The sequence below is a fragment of the Lissotriton helveticus genome, chromosome 3_1 (genome assembly GCF_964261635.1).
Source record: "Lissotriton helveticus chromosome 3_1, aLisHel1.1, whole genome shotgun sequence".
NCBI classification, from domain to species: Eukaryota; Metazoa; Chordata; class Amphibia; order Caudata; family Salamandridae; genus Lissotriton; species Lissotriton helveticus.
This window is the reverse complement of record NC_136061.1, coordinates 1,160,069,503-1,160,093,341: the sequence shown is the minus strand read 5'-3', so window position 1 is coordinate 1,160,093,341 and position 23,839 is coordinate 1,160,069,503. Positions and strand designations below refer to the sequence as shown.

The 23,839-nt window shown below is 44.3% G+C and overlaps 1 protein-coding gene across 2 annotated transcripts in view; it reads left to right on the top strand.

The window, feature by feature from the left end:
* The window catches only part of LOC144823334 (mitogen-activated protein kinase kinase kinase 6-like), a 1,091,718-nt gene that overhangs the window by 690,359 nt on the left and 377,520 nt on the right, over nt 1–23,839 (top strand). For both annotated transcript variants that reach the window (XM_078681777.1, XM_078681776.1), the window contains exons 19-20: nt 7,225–7,382; nt 7,798–7,999. In XM_078681777.1, coding sequence (XP_078537903.1) covers nt 7,225–7,382; nt 7,798–7,999 — 360 coding nt within the window. The remainder of the gene's footprint in view (nt 1–7,224; nt 7,383–7,797; nt 8,000–23,839) is intronic.

Sequence of the window (23,839 nt, the reverse complement as noted above, 5' to 3'; positions counted from 1 at the left end):
CTGCAGTAGGTGTTTTCGCAGTACATTGTGTCTCATAAAAGGAGTCACTTTTTTGTGATATCTCTGGGGTTACTTAGGGTATTCTTGCCATCCTAAAGTGCCAGTGCCGGAATACTAGACCTAACATTTCTTTGATTTGTCTGGAAAGGCAGGAGCGCGCTGGCCTTTTGGCCATGTTCATAGTGGCAAATTTAATATGTGGAAGGACTTTCTCAACATGCAACGTATTGCTTTTAGCTCAGATTTCGTATTTACAATTCAGCGAAGGAATACATCTGTCAGCTTTCTGCAGTATAAATTTGTACGTTTGTTAATTTCAGATTCCAGTTTCATTTTTTCCCCTCAGTTGTCTTATGTGCTAAGGCCAAGTCCCTTATCATTATGCTCCTCAGATAGAATTTTCCAAAGGAGCAAAGATGATGGTACAGAGTTCTCATCCAATGCCATGGTGTAATGAAAATCCTGTAGTAGTTTTTTTTCTTTAGGAAGCTTTTATCTCAGGATACCCATCCTCCAGATTCTGTCTCTGGGCACTTGTACCTGCATTTCTAACTCCAAGATCGGGGCATTATCTCAGATGTGTTGGACTCCTATTGTGCATTTTGTGATTTTAGTCAAAACCTCAGCATTTGTTAAAAAGAGGTAACTTGTGGTCCGAGTCTTGTGGGGATGCAAATGAGCTATATTCTCTGTCCATAGGATCCGAAGGCCTCCATGGATTCATAAGAGAGTGATCTGCCATTAAATCTTGTAAAATGCCTGTGAGAAAGTGCCATCGTTCTTGCATTGTATGCCCCCACTTTGTGCTGAATTGCTGATGTACTTTGAGTGTGCCCTGGATTCCTGCCAACCAGGTACCCAGGGCCTGTGTTCCTTCCCTAAAACTGTGTTGAAACCTATGTCCTGACTGTGTGGCTCTCGAGGCTGCCACCACCAGACATGTTTCTGGACCCCTGGATCGAGAGCTTGCCGCTCTCGGGGGCCTGAAACAATGCACATCCTGGGACTAGGTGCCAAGCCTCCTCCGCCAGGATGGGCAGGGGAAGCTTCAAAGGCATGCTGCCTTTGTGAGCTTCTCCAGGCCACTTTCTGTACTCAGCAACTGGCCCCCACCGGTTCTGACCCCCACTCTGGCGGGAAGAACGGCAGGAAAACCTAAGTGAGAGAAGGGGTTGTGCCAGCCTCTGCCAACTCCGCCCCTCAGGTGGGGGAGGCGATGTGAAGCACGACTCCGGCCATCTTGAGGATGGGGAGCCCTGCCCAATCAGAGATAGGCTCCTGCCCCCCCTCCCACAGGAGAGGAGCAGGATAGGGGGTACACTCACCCCAGGACAGGGACCCATTGGCCCCTGCCCTTACCCTACCTGTAACACCCCTAAATTTAGTATGTAGGGGCACTCTGAACCTTCCTTCCTCAGATCCCGATTTGAAATCAAGAAAGAAGAAGAGGAGGAAGGACGACCTGCCGTGCAGCTGCTAACAAGAGGACGACACCAACTGACTTGGCCCCAGCCCTACTGGCCTGTTGATCCTTGAACCTGCTCCTGCTAAACCCCGGCGTCTCCTGCGGACAGCAATCTTGAAAACCCCGGAGGACCTGCTTGCCTTGTTCAACTAAAAGGCTGGGACTCTCTTGAGCAGTGGTTCTGCTCAAACAGCAACACCCCTGAGGACGTCCCCCCGGTGATTGTGACCTGAAATCCAGTGCCCAAGTACCCTCCTCGACGACCCAGATGACGCCTGCAGCCTCACAACCAGGGACCTCTCTAACTGTGACCAGCTTAAGGGTAAGATTCCCGATGTCAAAAGACACCTCTGCACCTGGCGCCCCACGGCCCCCTGTGCCCAACTCCTGGGTGCCTGCCTATCCTCCAAGATCCCAACTTACCTCTCGAAGTGGTGGTAGCTCCTGAAGAATCTTCGTCCCCGAGGCTGCAGCCTTTGTTCAACTTCCAAGTCTCCCATTGAATAACATTGAGCGCCCAACGGCTCAAAAGCACCCTGCACCCAGCCGCCCGAGTGCCCCTGGCAGTGCAACCTTTGTCCTCATTTACTTCCCCATTTCCCTGAGCAAGTGACCAGGAGCACAGCTCCCACAGCCGCGTGGCATGCTTGCCAGCCGCCACCAACCAAAGGCCCCCTACCGCCCATAGGGTAACATTGGGCCTAACTACCTCTGCACCCGGCTGCCTCTGTGCCGCTCAGGGTGTAACAACTGTACCTACCTGACCCTGGGAGACCCCTGAGTCTATGCCCAGAACCTTAACTCTGTCAGTCCAGTACTTACCCAAAAGCCGATAACTCACTTTTCTTCCATAGGGTAACATTGACTGGTTTCACTTGGAAATTATTCCAAGTGTGGAGTTTTGAAACTTTAAAATATTCATCTAAAATCAGCTGAACAACGAATTCCGATTTACTCACCTGTTATCAGGAGAGATTCCAGTGCTGGATCTTGGTGCCCAACACTGTCCCTGAAAAGTAATTCTAACCATACTTACCAGTAACTTGAATTTCCTTCCATAGGATTTCTGCTCTTTTTTTTTTTGCTGAAAAAAGTTTCGAAGTGTCAATTTTTGAAACTTACAAATATTATAGAAAAATCGCCTGTATGACATAAACAAATTCTTTCAATTGTTTACAGGAGATGGGCCAGTGCTGAATCCAGGATCCAACACGGAGTAAGAAAAAGTAACGATAACATTACTTACCTGCTAAGTGAATTTCCTCCCCTAGGATAACATTGGTGATTCTATGTAAAACAATTTCTATGTGTCCACTTTTAAAATACAATAATATTCCTCAAAAATCACTACTGTAACCAAAACACTTTTACTCAACTGTTTACAGGAGATGTCCCAGGACTGAATCTAGGATCCATTCCTGTGGTTAGAAAAGTTATCCATAAAGTAATTAATTGCATTTAACTAGAAATCCCCATTGAGCTCAATTTAACTCATTCTGAGAAAGTATATTTTGGTACCTTTTTGGTTTTAAAATAAAACTGTATATTTTTATACAAAACATTGGCCTAGAGTTCAGTACTTGAGTGTGTGAGACCATTTGCTGACTGAGTGTGTACAACAAATGCTTTACACTGCCTTACTACTTGACCAATCTACCACTTTAGAGAGTAAGGTTATATCTAACTTTAGCCTCTACCAAACCTTTGGGGACTGTGGACTCTGTGCACACTGTACCTTACTTTGGTCCAGTATTTGCAGAGCCACTTTCTTACAATGCCCCTCTCGTCGATACGAGGGTCTGGGCGGCTAGAGTAGATCTAAACTGGGTCAATAGAGGCCTAGCCAACTACAGTTTTTGTATGCCCAACCGCTGTCAATACTTTGTTTAATTTTTAAGAACATGTCTCCTTTCTCACTGCTCCAGGCATATACAGACCCTGAAACATCGCAGCGACTTTGGCATGTCAATTTACAAAGACAAAAAACGACCTAGTGAGTCTCACCAGGTTTCTGCGCTTTGTCATGCAGGGATTTGTGTATGAGAATCCAAAACCACCTATGATGTAGCTTAATGTCGGTGCCCCTGAAGATTCTGATGCAGAATCCGTACCTAAAACTGCTACCACTGTTCCCACCCAGTCGTAGCTACATTAAATTATCGGTTTGATCCAGAGACAAGTGGGTTTCCTGTGGCAATGCAATATCTGTGGTGTTTTTTCTATCCCCTATAAGACGACATTTTCAGCATATATTTGGTCATTCTGTAGACTTGAAGAGACCATAGAGTGACAGTACTTTGTTGTGTGCATTTGGGCAAGAAAAGAGATAGGTAGTTAAGAGATCTTGACTAAACACATATGGTGGGTTAGTAAATGAGTATTTAATGAAAATTGATAGTGAGGCAACTATTGATTTGTTATAGCAACACGAGGCTTGAAGGTACAGTGAACTACTTGATTAATTAGCAGCAGAAGTGCTACATATCACTAAATACTACTAACATTATTTGGGTGAGAAACTCCATCTTTCCTTCTCGGACCACTCCTGATCATTGAAGATCTTAAGGGACCTAAGCGGAATATTCAAGATAAGTAGGATCATTGCAGAGTCTAGGTTCAGAAATAAATACATTGTACTGGTGTAATCAACCAGAGGTGTCTAAGCTTTAAGAGGGGCCACTGATTTGTCTATGCGTCTCAGAGGCTTCCCTCCTTGTAATTTATCTAGCAGAAGGTATCTGTTTCTATTAGGTACTGAATTGAGGGCAGTGTGTGCTAGGGATGAGTTGTCAGATATGGCAATTCACGCTGTCCTACCGGTTGTTACCACATCAATTTGAGAGACTTCAAATGTTTCTAAAAGATCTTTCAGACCTTGTAGAATTGAAACTATTTTGTTCTGTCCTCTCCCATAGTCAAAATGATTGTGGAGTTTAGCCGACTATATCGGATCCCCTTTTGCCTAAGGAAAGGACGGAGGGACAAGAACCTACTCCTGAGCGCATGGGTGACATATGGGAAGTCCCCGCCAAATGAGAACCTTTTTGCCCCTTGAAGGCATATGGATCCCGTTTGGGGATTTGATGCTGGCATGCTGGTGTCGCAGTAGGCACATAATTACTGGTGTGAGACGGTCTGCGGTTTGATGCAGTCTGTTTCCCATTCTGTGTGGTCTTTGAAACTCAGTAGTATTTGCAAAGTCAATGCTTAAGTCTAGGTAGAAAGCCCGCTAAAAAGCTGTGCATGGCTTACCTCTCTTCTGGCTCTGGCAGGCCATAAGTGCGCACATTGTCCCTCCTGCTCCTATTCTTAAGTATGATGACCTTTTTCTGCAGGTTTCATTGTTCACATGCACAGTTTTATGGCCTCTAATACCCTTTTCTTTTGGTCCAATGGCTGTTTTTCTGTATAGCCAGCTGTAGTTTAAATTTCTCTTTGCATGGTTTTGAATTCATGCATAGTCTCAGTTGAAGCCAGTTCCACAGAGTTTGTTTATTTGTTTTTTTTTCAATTCCTGCGCAAGGGTATCTAATATTATAAATGTCATGTCTTGTTCTTGGCTCGCGCAGTGTTTTCTTTTTTTTTTTTCCCTTCCTGCTTGCCAATTCTTCTGAGAATAGGAGCTGCCTTGAGGCCTTGTTCCCTGACATTGAATATACCAGCGGCCTCAAATAACGAAGAAGAATGTTTAATAGAAAAGTCTGAACCATGGAGCTATGCAATATTATATAATGGCAGAATCTCCTGCATGAGGCAAACACAGTGACTGAGTTTTAGCTATAAAGAGTGGATTGTAATATTCGTTTGCAGCCTGTTAGAGGCAGTGTTCGTGGCTGGCTTTCTCTGTTTAGTAAGGAATGAGGTCCTGAGGAACAAACATAACAGGGCCCAGGAGAAGGTGCGACATCATAGGAATGGGACCATCCCAGTCTACGATGGCTGACTGCCCGCAGACTCTCCGATTATTTCTTGCCCTACTAGAAGTGCATGGTATTCTCTCAGTAGGTGTGGACTGTATCTTAACTCTGGTAAAGGACTGACAGATGATGGTGTTAGAACTGTGCTCCACGTGTCTACCTGCAGGGGTAGCTTCCCCCTACCTGCAAGAGGCAGCACCAGCACTCATGCAACTGCAGGCATCTCCGGTCGTTGCTCATAAAAGTGTCAGACCAGTCGTTTTGCAGTATCCCGCAAACCTCTGATTAGAAGAGGCAATAGGCAGTTGCCAGCGGATGTTATGGCTGGTAGATGCTTCTGTATGAAAGCCTCAAACTGGTTATTGAGTCCCTGGTACGGACAGTGACATTTCTCCATCACTAAGCCTGCACCCACTGGCCTGTCTGTGAAATACGGGCTGCAGAGAGCAGATATTCTTGTAATGCTGGAGCGGCCACAGTGGAGAAAAGCAGATCTGTAGTTAGGATATTTGTGGGATGTCACTGCCTTACATGATAACATTTCCAGAATCCTCTCGAGCAGTATCTATAGATTTTACTTTTCATCTTTTAAGAGTAGGCAGTGGTCCGTGCTTGCTCTTAAATGTTTTCAGAAAACATTCGCAAAGTGGAAGGGGTCCCTTGGGACCTTTTCCCATTTGCGAATGAGTTACCACCTACTTGAAGTAGGTGGTAAAATGCTAGCGTTTTGCGACGCATTTCGGTCACAAAATAGTCCCACATACCACTGTGATCCTGTATTAGGAAGGGACGCCCTAAACACTCCCCTTCCTATTACCGAATCGCAAACCCAATTTGCGATTCGGTACTAGGTTACCGAATGGCTAATTGGCCTTTGTACATTGTAAAAGGCCTTTTTTTATTCGCAAAAGGCCCGATTCGCAGAATTGGGCCTTTTGCAAACTGCAAAACTTTGTATATCTGGTCCTTAATTCCTTTTCAGGCAACTCATTCCTTTCTGGGGCTTTTTCCCACCCTTTTCCAAACTCTTATGCCTCTTCTTTCTCAAGCATACCCTGTTCCACATCACTCACAGACAACTTTTCGCCTCCTTTTCCCAAGCTGCTTATTCCCCATTCTAAAGCCTGTTCACCTTAATGTGCGAGACTCATTCTTCCCATTTTGCAAGATTTCTCCTTCTAAATAAACCCTTTTTCAAGTTCCTCCTCTACTTTTTTTTTTTTTTTTACTTCTCTCACTCAAGCAGCTGCCGCCTCCTCCCTTTCCGAGACTTTCTTCTCCTGTTCACATGCTGCTCAAACACTTTTTCCTGTTCTACTCCTCCTCATTTCTTTTCAGGCCCTTCCACCCATTCCCAGGCTTCACCTCTTCCGCTCTTTCTCAGGCTTCACCACCTCCATCCTTTCCAGTACTTTTTCCTCCTTGGCACTTTATCCGGCTCCTTTCACTTTCTTTGAGCTCCTCCTTCTTACATTCTTGGGCTCCTCCTCATCCTACCTTTGACAGTCTCCTCTCTCTTTCTCGTCCACTTATAACGGGTATTTACTCCTCTCTTCCCTGTAGCCAAGCTGTTCCTCCTTTTCTCAGCAATAAGATTTGCCAGCGGTGTTCTCAATTTAACTGACTTATTCTACTTATCAGGTTTCTCCTCTCCTATTCCTCTGTCCATTGGCTTCCATCCTCCTACCTTCCTATTTCCTAATTTATTCCTTCTCCTCGTTTTGACTGATTCTGATTTGTACTTCCCATTGACAACAGCTCTACTTTCTCTTCTCTTTGCCCTCTTTTTTCTTATACCCTGACCCTTCCTTACCGATTCTAACCTATTATAATTCTTTTCAGGAACCCTACAATACATGGCTCCAGAAATCATTGACAAAGGCCCGCGGGGTTATGCCAAGCCAGCGGACATTTGGTCTTTGGGCTGCACAATTATAGAAATGGCCACTGGTAAACCACCGTTTTATGAGCTGGGAAGCCCTCAGGCTGCCATGTTCAAGGTAAGATGCCTTATTATTGTATGGTCCTGTAGGACAGTACCAGCTGTGTGCATAGAAAGGAAAAGTTTGATTGAAATGGAGGAGTGTACTTGGTGAATCTCCAAGCATTGGTGAAAGAGTAGGTTGAGTGGAGCAGTGTGCCTCAGGACTCTACCATGCTATTCAGCTCCAGACTCGCAACACTGGCTGATGTAGAAGGGTTATTTTTTGTCTCTTTAAAAATGTAGAATGATAAAAGATAAACTCCTTTAGAGTGTTAAGCAAATACTTTACTCGAATAAAGGGTGTGTCTGATGTGTCATCATGCGCTCAGTTTAATGTCCTTGCGGTGGCGGCTATGCAGGTGTTCTTTGTGCACTTTCACCACTAAATGTAGGTGGACATTTTTCAGAAATTTTGTTTGTCTACTCTTTAGGTCGGCATGTTTAAGATTCATCCAGAGGTGCCAGATTCCATGTCTGAGGAGGCCCAGACATTCATCCTCAAATGTTTTGAACCGGATCCTGATAAAAGGGCAACTGCTTCAATGTTGCTGCGGGACCTGTTCCTCTCTGGTTCTGGCAAGAAGAAGGGCCACAAACCGACGTTGTCATTGTCAGTGGAGAAAGCCAGCACAGGTGGGTCACCTCCTAGTACTTTTAAATATTGGGTTCATTGCAGCCAGTGTATTTTAATTCATTAGCAAAGTAAAGGATCTCTGCGGAAAGCAAATTGGTCTCGGGAATTTTCCTGTGTCTGGTGATGCTTATTGTCTTAACACTTGTGTGTTAGTATTTGTGTATTTGGGCTTCCACTAGACTTCTCCTTTCACCCTGTTTGGTGAGTGATGTTGGCTTCGTGAAGAATGCATATTGAGACCTCTACCAGTAGACTAAGACAGGGATGAAGTGCTTGAATATCTCTGGTGAAAACTGGGTGTAGGAAGCTGGGTTTCTGTTGCAATAACCCCCCACTTTTTGCCAGACTACTGATGCACTTTGACTGGATGTGCCCTGTATCCCTGCCAATCAGGTTCCCAGGCCCTGTGTTCTTTCCGAAAACTGTAACTTGTACCCCCAATTGGCACCTCTCTGGCCACATATCAGTCCCTTATAGAAGGTACCATGGGTAGGTACAAAGGGCACTGTTGCCAGGGAAGGCATCTATGGGCTGCAGCACTTATGGTGCCACCCTTGGAGGCCCTGTACCTCTGCACACACACACTGCCATTGCAGGTTGGGTGTTTTGGTGCAAAACAAAGTGAAGAGTCAACATGGCACACATCCCTGTGTGCCATGCCTACAACCCACTACCCTGGCCTAAGTCAGCCACTCCTCTAGCTGGGTACACTATACCAGTGGTGAGGGTACAGGTGAATGAACCCTGTACCTCCACAGTGTCTAGACCAATTCTTAGACATTGTAAGTGCAGTAATGCCATTAGGAGCATATGGTGCTTGGAGTTTGTCATTACGAACTCCACAGCACCATAATTGCTTTACTGAAAACTGGTAAGTTTGGTATCAAACTTCTCAGCACATTAAACCCACACAGATGCCAGTGTGGGATTTAATGAAACATGCACTTAAAGGGCATCTGAGAGATGCTTCCTGAAAAAAGACCAGCCTGCCACCACGATACATGTGGGTTGGAGCCTCGGCTCCCAGAGCCAAAAAACAAAGCCTTTCCTGGGCGGAGGAGGTCACACCTCCCCAGGTCAGGAAGAGCCATCTGTGGCAGGGGAGCTTCAAAGGCCTTGCCGCCTTTGTAACGTGACTCCCAACCTCTCCTGCTATCAGAGCAGGTCACCTTCTTGTCACCCCTCCTTTTTGGCGGGAAGACAGGTGAGAACAATTAGCACAGCCCAGAAGGTGTGCCCACCTCTGCCAATCCCATCCTTCTGGTGGGGGAGACAAGGGGAAGCCCACTCTTCAGTGCCTGCCATCTTGCAGATGACAGGCACTCTTCAATCAGGATTAGGGATTGTGCCCACTCCCTCACATGGGGTGAGCACACCAAGGGTGTAGTCACCCTAAGGTCACTAGCCCATTGGCTACTTATCTTAAGACCCCTAAAACGTCCACTAAATGAGGTATTGAGGGCTGCCCTAAACCAAGAAGACAGATTCCCGCAACCTACGAAGGATGAAAGAAGACGCCCATCAGAGGAGACTGCAGAGAAAAACTGACTTGGCCCCAGCCCTACTGGCCCGTCAGCAGTATCCAGAGATCCTGCACCAAAAGTCACATTGTCCAGTAGCCAGCCACCTCCAGAACCCCTGGGAGGACTGACTGCCTTCAACAAAGACAGAATCTCCTGTGAACAGCAGCTCTGTTCAAAAGAAACTCCCAAGACAGACTCTGAGCCTGCTATGGACAAAGAAAACCGATGCATGGAACCACCACTGCACCCGACGGCTACGGCCCGAGTCAGAGTGGCCCACCCATCCCAGCGAGGTCCTCCAGCGCTCCAGAGTCAGTCCACCATGGGTTGACCCCTCCAGGACTCCCCTACTTCGCCTGCAGTCTCTGCATGGAGACCTCCACCAACCGTGAGTGGCCCGGTAAGGTGGAATCTGACCAAGACACCCCTGCATCCAGCCGCCCTGCAGAAGAGAGCCCGAGTTGCACCTACTTCCCGAGCCCACCAATTTAACTGCTCAACTGTTGTTTTCTCCTGAAATCTTCCTGGACTGTGCCTGCAGCCAAAATCCAAAACTAGCAACTCCCATTGAAAGCAACAGGGCACCCGATGCCAAAACAGCACCCTGCACCCAGCCGCCCCTGCGGGTGCACCTTGTGTGCCAACTCAGATCCACCAGAGCCTAACACCAGGAGCTTTGCTCCCACTGCCTTGTGACCTGCTCATAAGCAGCCACTGACCGGAGGCCCCCTATCCCTCACTGGATAACATTGGGCCTCAGCACTCTGCATCTGCCCACCCTAGTGCCTCTGAGGGTGTTTCAAAATGCATCCTTGACCCTGGGGAATTCCTGGTTCTAACCCTAGAATAACAACTGCAAACTTATCTGCAAACCGTTAACTTCATTTCCTTCCATAGGATTGAATCGATTGTTTTCCTTGAAAATTCTTCTAAGTGTGGAGTTGGTGTTTATGAAACATTTAAAAACTGCCAATGTACAAAAACTGATATTCGAGGCATGTGAGCTGTAGATCACATGCTTTGCATACTCCTACCAGCTAGTGTTGGGTCCAGAAGTTTGCAAGTTGTTTTTCTCCAAAGAAGTCTTTCCATTCACAAGGTAAGGTGACTCCTCCTTTTAGTGCTAGTGCACATGGGCATCTACTTTTTTTCCTCTATTGGGTTCAGACGTGTATTGCTGCCCTCTGGTTCGAAACCGCTCTTCGGGTTCCCCTCGGTGTGAAATCCACTCTATGCGCGTTAGTATTGTTTGTAACGCGTATCCCACTCCTCCACGTATCTCTATTCCGATCGGAAAACTCCAGGAAGGCTGCTGGGCCACCTTGCAGTTGATAAAACTGTCTTGCTTCGCCTTTCAGATAATAGAGTTCTATAAAAACCACTCCCACACTGTGGCTCAAACCAGCGAAGCAGGAGACCTAAAACAAAACAACATCTAGAAAGGGATTTCACTTTACAAAATGCCAAGTCCTTTTTTTTTTTTTTTTTTTTTAGAATAAGGCTTGTTTTTTTTATGCAATGCTCTCTAACAGAAAGGCTTTCCCAGATATCAAATGAATAACATTCAAAGGTATATAGAGATATATAATTATATGCAAGCAATAATAACAGACTTGGTAAATGCAACAGTTAAGTGCATGGGTAATATGAACTACAAGCAGCAAATATGAGATACTGGACGTCCTGCAGGATATGAGAAAAATATATATATATATATATATATATATATATATGTATGTATATATATATATATATATATATGTATGTATGTATATGTATACATATGTATATATATTCACAGAAAAAACCATAGGTTATAGACCATATATAGTTAGGAATTAGCATTTACAAAACCTTGAAAATTCACTGAAAAAACCATAGGTTATAGACCATATATAGTTAGGAAATAGCATTTAGAAAACCTTATTTTACTCACACAAAACCATTGAAATTCCATATATAGTTAGTTGCACTAACTATATATCGCGCACCTGCAATCCACTGCTGATGATGTCACATATTACATCATTCATGACATGGTCAGTGACATCACTGATGACATCACTGATGACATCTCAAATGACATCACTGATGACATCACTGATGACATCTCATTTGACATCAATGACCACATCACTGATGATATCATTCATGTGATGATACAATGAACCTCTTCAGACTCTAATATAACCTTAGATACACTCAGTGTAAACAGACACTCACAGACTGTCACTCATCCATGGAGTTACTCACACACCTAGTCAGTCTTGCAAAGAATCAATCACACCTCGATTTCCTCAACTATATAGTTATACACACCTTACTTATTGGAACATATAATAACACATATTTACTCTGTTATACAATCCCTGATACAAGTTCACAATAATCCATACAGCCACTCACACATTCACTGGCTCTTATGCACAGTTATTTATATATGTCAACTATCACATGTACTGTGTTTTACATATGTACTTACTTTGACATGTAGCACTGAGATATCCATTCACTCACCAATACACTCATGCACACAGTCAACCGCCCATACAGATGTTTCCACATGCACTTTTGAACCCATACATCTAGTGAATCAACTGCTCACACATCTATGCACAGAGTCATACACCTCCCAGACACCCACACACACACTCAGTCTCCCATACAAATACTTGGGCAACTAATCAATAACCCATATAGTTAGTCATATAGCTAATGATCAACACATGCATCAGATTACAAAACAACAGACACAATGATGCACAATTTAAAACAGTTTAGTCACTAACCCATGCACTCAGTGAGACACATTTAATCACTCACTTATACAGTCAGTCATGCACCTACTAAATCCTTCATCCAGACACTTATACATCCACTCATTCTTCAATATGTAAGACATATTTTAACTTTACAGAAGCATACAGTCACTGGATGTTGTCATCAGTGATGTCATCAGTGATGTCATTTGAGATGTCATCAGTGATGTCATCAGTGATGTCACTGACCATGTCATGAATGATGTAATATGTGACATCATCAGCAGTGGATTGCAGGTGCGCGATATATAGTTAGTGCAACTAACTATATATGGAATTTCAATGGTTTTGTGTGAGTAAAATAAGGTTTTCTAAATGCTATTTCCTAACTATATATGGTCTATAACCTATGGTTTTTTCAGTGAATTTTCAAGGTTTTGTAAATGCTAATTCCTAACTATATATGGTCTATAACCTATGGTTTTTTCTGTGAATTTCATTGGTTTTTTAACAGCTAATATATGTAGCTGTAAAATGTATTCTTCTTTAAATCCAAAAATATATTTTATATGTTTATGAATAATTTTTTTTTTAAATATTTTTTTTTCTTCGTTCCCGCTTCGCGAATCGGGAAGCTTCCCGTTAGCTGACCTTGATGCCGCGAAATAGACCGCGAGCCGGTAAACGTTTCTTTACCGCAAGTGCCGCGTTAGAAAACAACATCGTGACGCCTCCCGTCCGCATGACGTTCCACGTTGTCGCTTGATACGTCATATGACGTGCTACGTTAGCGAACTGGTACGCGAAGCGAGTGCCAAAGCGCAGGTTTCTGGAAGCAAACCGGGAGGCCCTGCAAAGCGCTTAACGTAAACACAGCAAGTCATGTGACTTGGTAATAACACTTTTCATTGGTTCATTTCACTTTTGGTTTCCTAATGATGTAAGACTAGGTCATATAATCTAAAATGAACACTTTTGATTGGTTGAGAACTCTTGTTTTTCCCAAATGATGAAAATCCCTCCTTCTTTCCTCACTCTGACTTTCATCATTGTGAGAGAAAGACCCTTTGTGATCACTGAGCAATGGCTTCTTTACTAGCTTCAGCTGGTGCTTCCCCACCACCTCCACCACATCCAAGGAAGAGTGGACCACCTGCTCAAGTTGTAATTCAACAAGAAGAAGAAGAAGAGGAACAGGAGGACGAGCACGAAGAGAGGCAGTTTTTGCCTGAGCAGCCCAAGACGTCTCACCGGAAAGAAATTTTCATTTGGCAATTTTTTAAAATTCCCAAAGGTCAGAAAAAAGTAAATGCAAGATACGTAACTTGCCTTATATGTCAAGATAGACTGTCCAGAGGGACCGACAAAAAATACAGTTTCGGAAACTACACAATGCATCGCCATATGACTAGGTGGCATCCTAACAACTACAGTGCTGCACAGTTTCGGAACGACCTAGATAATCTCCCTATTATGGCCAGAAGATCTGTTGTACCGGAAGTAACGGGACCAGAGGGCAGGGAGATGGTGCCAAATATACAAATGAGATTTGGTGAAGTAAAACACACCTGCGTATTTTGCGATGGATTCATTTCCTACGGAGAAAGAAGCATCACTCTGATCAACAGAGCTATTGACTATCATATGCAAGTTTGTCCGAAACGCCCAAAATAATAAATACTTCTTTTTTTTGTTTTGTTGCTCCTGTTGAGCCCTTTACAATGAATCGTTTTCATTGCCCCCTCCAAGAAAAACCCAAAAAAATATAAAACTGTTCCGAAAAATTCAAAAACAGTAAAAAAATGTTCAGAAAAATAAAAAAAAAAGTTCTTTTCAGAACTACCTCCCCGTTATTAAAAAATTGGTACAATATTTGGAACTGTGCCAACCTCTATTTCTCTTAGTTCGCTTCCTAGTTCGCTCGCTGGTACGCGAACTGGAAGCGAACCAAAAACAGTAAGTATAAGGGAAGGAAACACACACTTATGTTAAAAGAAAGACAGCTATAGGGGAGTAAACTAGAGATACTATTACCCATAATCCACTACTGATGATGTCACATATTACATCATTCATGACATGCTCAGTGACATCATCAGCAGAGGATTGCGGGTTTTTTGGCAACATGCCTTATCCACGGTTTAATAACGCTGCCTTTTGCTTTATATAAGTTTTCAAATTGTATGAAATATATACCAATAGGTCTTTATGAACCTTTAGGTAGTGCTTTTGTTCATGAGGTCTGGTCGCTTCCATACACATACAGATGTTTCAAAGATGATCAAGAAGTTTATCTGAATGGAGAGGAATGCACTGAGACGCCAGATCATTCACTAATGTGTAGGCACATACAGTTACACGATTCATGCAACAAACACCGACCAAATATGGCTTGCGTGTTGCAAGGCACGCCAGTTCCTGCTATCATCCCCACGTTCAAGTTGTTGGAAAATGGTAGTTATTTGATGCTCAATAATGAAGATTGTTCTGAGTTAATTAAAAGTATTCCTTTTATCGTAACAGTAAGTGAACGGGTTATTTGCTGCAGAAATGTTCTATTTCCTCCCACACATGAACATAGGGAGTTTTCAATCTGGCCACAAATACCAACCTTGGGACACGTTTCAACGGCATGACAAGAATAAGAGCTCTTTTGTCTCAGAGAGAGGTGGCCTTGAGTTCGGCCCGTGAAACTTTCGTACTTCACATAGCGAACACCCGTACACAGGTTTGCCTTTCAATTTCAGCAACATGTTTCCGACTATCTTTAACGCATCCTCCACAAAATCCCTGGCACACTTTTTTAAAGTTGTTACCAGTGGTCTCGTGACTTCATTTGAGAAAATCTTTGGAGTCATCCCTGCTCCCTTTCATTCCATTTTCTCCACTCTGGTTCGTGGATTGCATTTTTACTTGCATTACCAGCGGACGCTCTTGTGCTTTTTTACATTTTTAAATATGGATGTCCCTCCTATGCAACCTCCGACCCTGCAGCTGCTGACACTGTTCCGCAATCGCATGCTAGAATATTATGGCACAATGCCGTTGGCGATATTAAGCACGGCATATGGATTATCTTTTCGGTTCTCCTACTTCACCTGTGTCCAGCCTGTATTTCACTGCCTGACCTGTGATTTCGATTGGGCCATTGATTTGTGTCTCTGCGGACCGGTTTCTCCTGACGTCGACTTTAATCAGCTGATGACTCCTATCATTACTCACGAGTTGATTTGTCCTGGCGAAAGGATTATGGCTGTGGCATTGATGCATGGACTACTTGGTCCCTGGAATTTACTGGCGGCAGCACAGTCTTTCTTGGAACACAGCTTTCTTGAAAACCCACCGAGCTGTCCTCTGATGGTGATAGAGGATCCGGTGCTGGGAGAGCACGTATGTTCTTTTCCGCTTTTAAATTGGATGGCTGAACTGTTTTCGGATGAAGACGGTGACTTCCTATTGGAGGCTGTTGCAGCTTATTTTGCATACACAGTTATGTCATAGACCTTTTTCATGTTTGATATGCTGAGTACTAGCATTTCATTGACAATTCATTGACTTATTTGTCAAGTTTTTATTATTTACCTTGCCTATTGGCTTAAGACTCGATAAAGTACTTGGCTGTTTTATTTTTCTTTAGCATTGAATTTTCCTAGTTTTTAATGCTTTACCTTGCGGACCGTCCACATATAAACTTGCAATCTGCTCTCATGAGATGGCACTTCTATTATCTTATTCAGTTCGTTTCCGGATCATGAGGAGGTGTCATCTAGGTCCTGGATATCTTTACACCGTGTTAAGTTAGCATGGGCTCATTACCGGTTTAAACGCCATTTTTCCTTTTTTGCAACTTCTGCACACGACACTTAGTTGTTGCTTTAGCTTTCCACCTAGTAGTTCATCGTGGTTTACATGAGAATAATATGTTATTGGTCTACTATCTGCTTTACTTGTTAAACTATATCTGTACAGCGAGTGCTAAAGTTTCAAGAACAACACGATACAGAATTGTTATGAGGTCTGATCTCCACGACTTCATACTCATAACATAAGTGCAACTTCTGCCAATTCTGGGCATGAGGCGGGTTTTATATTGCTTTGCCGAACACACATACACAACAGTTGATGCGGTTCACATGAAGAGAGAGCTGGTGTATGCTGATGTGATTCCTTCAAATCTAAGACACTAAAGTATGGACACGCCCTAAACCAACACAAAGAGACCTTCTTAGCAAATAATATAATATGTGTATTAGGGAGGGTGAGATATAAGCAGCCGCGGGCCGTGGAGGGAGTTACGATGGGGCAGGGAGGCGGGGAGGGGGAGAAGCAGGGTGGAGCCCTCTCTACCTTGCCCCTCCCCCTCCCCGCCTCCCTGCCCCACCGTAACTCCCTCCACGGCCCGCGGCTGCTTATAAGTGTTGCTAACTCTTATTCATTTACAGCATGTTAACATACTGTCACCATTCGCTTTTTATGTACTAGTAACTATGCTGGTAATTTTGCTACTGATAATATGTGTACTTGTATTCTCCACCCTGCTTCTCCCCCTCCCCGCCTCCCTGCCTCACCGTAACTCCCTCCACGGCCCGCGGCTGCTTATAAGTGTTGCTAACTCTTATTCATTTACAGCATGTTAACATACTATCACCATTCACTTTTTATGTACTAGTAACTATGCTGGTAATTTTGCTACTGATAATATGTGTACTTTTATTATCTAAGGTACTACGCCTGAGAAGACGGCATTAGTAAATAAACATTTCAAATACACATGTGTTCTTCTTAACTCCATGTTCTGGTTTCTAAGAAATATATAACGACCGACTGTTCATGAGTTCCACGTATCCTGAGGTACTATAAGTTCATATTCTGGATTGTCTAAACATTGAGAGTTTGTTATATCCAATGTGACACTGTACCTAGCTTGCTAAATAGTTTTTGATTACTAACGTGAGTTTTGGGACACCCTAATTCGCCGAGGTTCCAATCCTCTGTCCACAGTTCTGTGTGAGAACAGAAACCCTGCGACAGGGGCACCCCCGACCCTTGCTGGAGCTTCATCACACTTGCGATACAACTCCAGCAATGCGCCACCTTTACGGCACAGATACATCACGCATCTGTGCTGTTTTTGCCCCATGATGCGCCGCATTGTAAATGCAGCACACCATAGGTGACGGAACAGCGGCACAGAATGACTAACACATCCCTGGTGATGCGCCAGTCATCATAAATCTATCCCTATGCTTCTTATCTTGTTAGAGATGAACCGCCATATGTATCATCAAAGTTATTTGCATTTCCTAAATAGCGAACTTTAAGGAATAAATAGCGATTCTTTACCATTCCTAGTTTGCGATGAGCTATTTGCTAATTAGCCGAATGTAGCCCAATGAAGCCCAATGTAGCCCAATGTAGCCCAAAGATGGCCGCCAGACACACAAAAAAACAAATGTAGCCCAAATATCAGCCAGATGTAGCCCAACTATAGCCCAGTGACAGAATGACCAATCAGCTTCGCAAACCTCCGTTACGCGAAGCGGAGCGCTGTTACAGATATATATCTTTTTTTGAACGTTAATTTCTCAAAATCCACTGGAGCACATATATTGAGACCTAGCAAAGGCACATCGGGCTACCAGTCCCTAATATTTTGCCAAGTTTCGTGCAAATCCATTCAGCCGTTCAATTATTATTTTTATTATTTTTTTTTGCCCCGCGGGGCCCTTTTAAAACCTCCACATCAAACCTAGGGGGTCAGCGAGGATCTACTATGCCCCCTTATAGTTATTTCCCCCTTTGTTTTGACCTCCTCTTGTCTCTCGATCCTACCGAGAGACAAGATGGCGGCCGCTACGGACTGTTTGGAATGTTGACAGACGCCGGAGAACCAATCAGCTTCGCTTCACAAAGCTCCGTTGCGCGAAAAGTCCGCGAACCAGAGCGCTAACCGGTCCGCTGTTACAGATATATATCTTTTTTTAAACGTTAATTTCTCAAAATCCACTGGAGCACATATATTGAGACCTACAAAAGGCACATCGGGCTACCAGTCCCTACAATTTTGCCAAGTTTCGTGCAAATCCATTCAGCCGTTCGGGCTAAAAGTGAGGCCAACCGCCCTATGGAAAACTCAATGTTAAAAACACGTTTTGGGACCCCCCTTTTTTCTCGGCCCCCACTGGACGAACCCCCCCCCAAATTTTCAAGGGCTGCTCAGAAACAAAATGTGCCATTTTCCTGAAAATTTCAGCCAATTCCGTCCACAAACGCCAAAGTTATTAGACATAGAATTTTCAAAAAACCCATAGAGAAAAAATCCTAACTATATATACCTACTGGCGACCGCCAGTAGGTAATATATATATATATATATGTATGTATATATATATATGTATGTATGTATATATATGTATGTATGTATATATATGTATATATGTATGTATATGTATATATGTATGTATGTGTATATATGTATGTATATGTATGTATGTGTATATATGTATGTATATATATGTATGTATGTATATATGTATATGTGTATGTATGTATGTGTATATATGTATATGTGTATGTATGTATGTATGTATGTATATATGTATATGTGTATGTATGTATGTGTATATATGTATATGTGTATGTATGTATGTATATATATGTATATGTGTATGTGTATGTATGTGTATGTGTATATGTATGTATGTATGTATGTGTATATGTATGTATGTGTATATGTATGTGTATATGTATGTATGTGTGTATGTATGTATATGTATGTGTGTATATATATATGTGTGTGTGTGTGTGTGTGTATGTATGTATATATACTGAATACATCAAATGATTACTTTGGATGTGCACTCTGACTCCCTCACACATCACAAAGAAAACACCTCAAATGACCACAGCCACTGGAACCATTCATCACAATGGCACTAGTCAGAAACAAATCACCTCACCTAATCGTTCACTCGACATCCTTGCAAACTCAAGCTGGAGGAGCTCTTAACAGCCAGGCAATGGACTTGCGATCTGGACTCAAATCCAGATTCTTGTGGCAGTACGTCTACTCCACAACTGAACTCCCAAGCTGGCTTTCAACAACCCTCAGCTTTATAGTCTCAAAACACACTAGAAGGTTCGAGAGTCTCCCCCTCTGCGCCAAGGAAACTTACAGGAACTGGCCAGTTTCCAGGCAAGCATTCCATGTCAAGGATTTCCCATGTTCCATCTACATTCTCACATGTTCCAGCCTTTATCTTGATGAAGCTTACGAAAGCCTTCCAGAGTACATTAAACAATCTCTCACAAAACAAACCTTGAACTTGATTAACCCAAGCAACCTGCAAACACTCTGGGGGCCTGTTTGTGCGTGCAGAAATGCTCAAGCAAGGCAGAGTCAGAATTCAGGATGACATGAGGCCATTTCAAAGCCAATAGTAAGAACTTCATAATACTTCCAAATGTACAACATAATGCTCATTTGTGCACCACTGCTTATAGCATCACATGCTTCATCTCTCAATATACAACACAGTGCACATTTGTGCACCACTGCTCATAACACTGCACTTTATTATTAATATGGAATTTGATTAAGCGCACGGCTACCCCCACTGGGGGTGTCCTGGCGCTGTGGACAGAAACGGTAGTGATCAAGGCGGTTAGTAGCTGGAGAACAGGTATGTTTTCAGTTTGGACCTGAATAGAGGTTCTAATTCAGTGAGTCCGAGGTTGAGCGGTAGAGAGTTCCACAGCTTAGCAGTGACCACTGCAAAAGCTCTGCCTCCTCTTCTAGAGCGATAAAAACGGGAAGGGAGTAGGAGACGGAGATGGTTGGATCTAAGGGAACGGACTGATTGGACCTGCTTCAGTCTGTCTCTGAGATAGCCCGGTCCCTTCCCATTGAGTGCTCTGAAGGCCAGGACCAGGGCTTTGAACTGGATGCGATGAGAGATCTGAAGCCAATGCAGGTTCTTTAGGTACGGGGAGATGGAGTGACGATAGGGGACGTGACAGATCAGTCTTGCCTCCGCGTTTTGGACAATCTGTAGTCGATGACGTATTTATGGAGGAGCCCCTACATAAAGACTGTTGGAGTAGTCCAGGTGTGAAGTGATGAGGGCGTGCACGACAGTCCTCATCGAGTCCCTAGACAGATAGGGGGAGATTTTTTAAATCATTTTTAATTTGCCAAAGCAGGCAGATGTAACCTTTTGGATTTGAATTTTGCATGAAAGTTCATTGTCAAAATAAAACCCAAGGTTCCGGGCTGAGTTGGCCGGGATGGGGGGTGAGTTCAACTCAGTCGGCCACCATGCGTAAGGCAGCAGAGGGGTTTTCGGATTAAAAAATAGCACCTCAGTTTTCTCAGTGTTCAGTTTTAATGTATTAGATGTCATCCATTGAACAATGTTGGTGAGGCAAGATTTAAAATTATCGAGTCCTTTGTCAGAGTGGTCTCTAAAGGAAAAAAATTAGCTGAGTATCATCAGCGTAAGAGACCACTCTGACACCACAGTCCTCAACCACTCTTGCCAATGGAGACATGTAAACATTAAAAAAGAGAGGGCTAAAGGCCGACCCCTGGGGGACTTCACAGTCCAGGGGCATCTTATCTTTCGACAAATAGAGGCGACACCATACCTGTTGCGTTCTACCTGACAGGAATGATTTTATCCAGGCCAGTGGTGTGCCCTGTATTCCTAGGTCACGCAACCTTTTCAGTAGTATGGAGTGGGTCACGGTGTCGAAAGCCGCGGACAGATCGAGGAGCACCAACATGGCCACCTCATCTCTGTCCACGCTCTCTCTTATGGTCTCTGATACTTCCAGAAGGGCCGTCTCTGTGCTATATCCGGATCTAAATCCGGATTGAGAGTCGTGCAAGAGGGCGTTAGATTCCAGGTAGTCGGCCAATTGCTCCTGTACTATTTTTCCCAGAATTTTGGCAGGTTTAGGGAGGAGAGAGATGGGTCGGTAGTTGCTAAGTACCGACGGCTCAGCATCCACTTTCTTCAATATGGGGATTAGCATTGCCTGTTTCCATTCCGACGGGAATAGGCCAGAGGAGAGGGATGTATTCCAAATAGAGATTAAGGGGGTGGTGATAAGTGGGCCCAGCTGCGTGAGTATTTGAGCTGGGACGGGGTCTAAGGGAGAGCCAGATTTACATGTTTGCATTCTGTGTTGGACTGAATCTCTTACGATAGATTTGAATGCTTCAAATGTGGAAGTGCAGGCCGGTAGAGGGGGTAGGACTGATATCTCCTCACCAAGCCCTTTAGACGGGGTAAATGAGGAGAAAATATCCACAATCTTGTGATGAAAAAAGTGTGAGAGGCCATCACAGAGCTCTTGACTCGGTGAGGAGAGACGGGTAAGTGCTGAAGGTTTTGTAAAGTCTTTCACAATTTGAAAGAGGGTTTTGGCCGAGTTGTCGGCAGAATTAATCTTGTTGGAGAAGTATTCCTTCATAGTGACTTGTTTTAATTTGTGAAACCTTTTTAGTGCAGCTCTATATATATTTTTTTCGATAGGATCATAAGGGCGTCGCCAATGGCGCTCAAGTTTTTTACATTTACTTTTTTCCATACGGAGCTCCGGGGAAAACCATGGGGCGGAGGGCTTCGATCTGGCAGAGGAGAGGGGGAGTAAGGGGTCGATCGTATTAATCGCTGTGATAAGAGTGGAATTGAGTTTTTCCACATCTGTGTCTAGATCCTTATATGGGAGCCACTCCATGTTAGAGAGTACTGGTTCAAGAGCGTCAAAGGTGACTTTGTGCCATTTCCTACCCAGGTTAGGTTTTACACTATTCGTGATAACTGGGGGAGAGATAGACAGGGTGAAAGGGATGAGTGAGTGGTCGGACCAGGCCAGTGAGCTCGGTGTCAGAGTAGAAAGGGCTGACAGGCTCGAAAAGATCAAGTCTAGGGTGTGGCCTGCCGTATGGGTGGGACTATGAACTCTCAGGTCTAAGTTTATTCCAGCTAGTGTTTCTACAAGGGACCTCGCTTTTGGACAAGAAGGATCATCTACATGTAGGTTGAAGTCACCTAAGATGGTAAAATGCGGGTGTTTTAGGGATAGGTCAGCAAGGGTGGCCAATAACTCTGTGAGGTGAGAGAGCTGAGTTCCAGGGGGGTTGTAGATTAGGGCGCCCGCCAGGATCAGGTGAGTGGGGTCCGTGATGCTGAAATACATTGCCTCGATAGGGCCTGAGTTAGGCAATTTCCTGGAAGTTATTTTCCATTGGGACCGGGAAATAATGACAACCCCCCCTCCAGTCCCTGGTAGATTAATCCCTACAAAATGGTAGTCCGGGGGGATTGCTAGCGATATATCAGGGTTAGAGGAGTCTTTGACCCACGTTTCCGTAAGGAACATCCGGTCCCATGAGTGGGTGGTGATCTAAAGCCATATATCGCCTGCATGACGTGGGAGGGAACGGCAGTTGACGAGACACGCCTTGACCTCGTTGGGCAACACATGGTCTGGTGTTTTGTAGCTTTCTTTACTGGGGCAAATGGTAAGTGCTTCTAGAGGGAAGCCGCAGTCTTTGCATGCAAAGTGGTCAACAAGTAGCTGAGAGGGATTGCACTTAGAACTGCAGCTACTGGTCTGAGGCCTCATGGCCAGCAATTGAAACCTGGACCAACGTGTTTGCCCTATAGTGTGTCCACCGGCAGTCTGCCTGGCGCTGGGCGCGGCACAGGCGCGGACGGGCGCAGACGGGCTTGCCTTAGGCGCGTCCTAAAGTGCATCGCCTTAAATGGCCGGTGTGCTGACCCCAGACTCCGCCCTCCCAGCGTCCAGAGATTGCGATTGGCCGCCCCGCCTACCCTCCACAACAATCGGGCAAGCCCGTGGTGGACCGGGGTAGGGGGCGGAAGAAGCTGGAAGAAGCTGGAGTATCGAGCGGGTGCCGGGGATTCAAAAGCCCACACACAAGGTAAACTTTAAAATGATAAAAGATCGGGCAAAGTTTAAAACATAGCGTGACCTGAAGCTGCTAGCGCGTTTAAAGATTAGCGCGCGTCCGCAGCGTTAAGGTACAGAGCTATGCAGGTTAAGTACACAGTGATTAATAATAATCAGGTAAAGTTAAAACATGGCATGACCTGAAGCCGCTAGCGCGTTTAAAGACTGCGCGCGTCCATGATTTTTTAAACCAAAAAGTGCATTGTCTCTCTCATGCTTTCAAATGCACATCCCACACATTCTGTTCTTGGCAAGGCTGTTCTACTGTGACAGTTCCCACTTCAAAACTACAAGAAAAAAATCTTCAAGAGAAACCAGGCATATGTAGGATGTCGAACATTCATGTTAGGGTAAAGTAAAACACCAAAGTCAATTAAAATGATGGTAGTCAAAGGTCATCACTTGGTTTCAGACCATAAGAGTGCCTCTAGCACTACAAGAACGTATTCCATTCAAATTCTGTATTCTGTGCCCCGTAAAGTATCCACGCGCTGACTCACATGAAGTGTGGATCTTGTGCTTATCTCTGGAGCACAACAAACAGGACTGCGACGTGTGCAGATCTTTTGGTCTA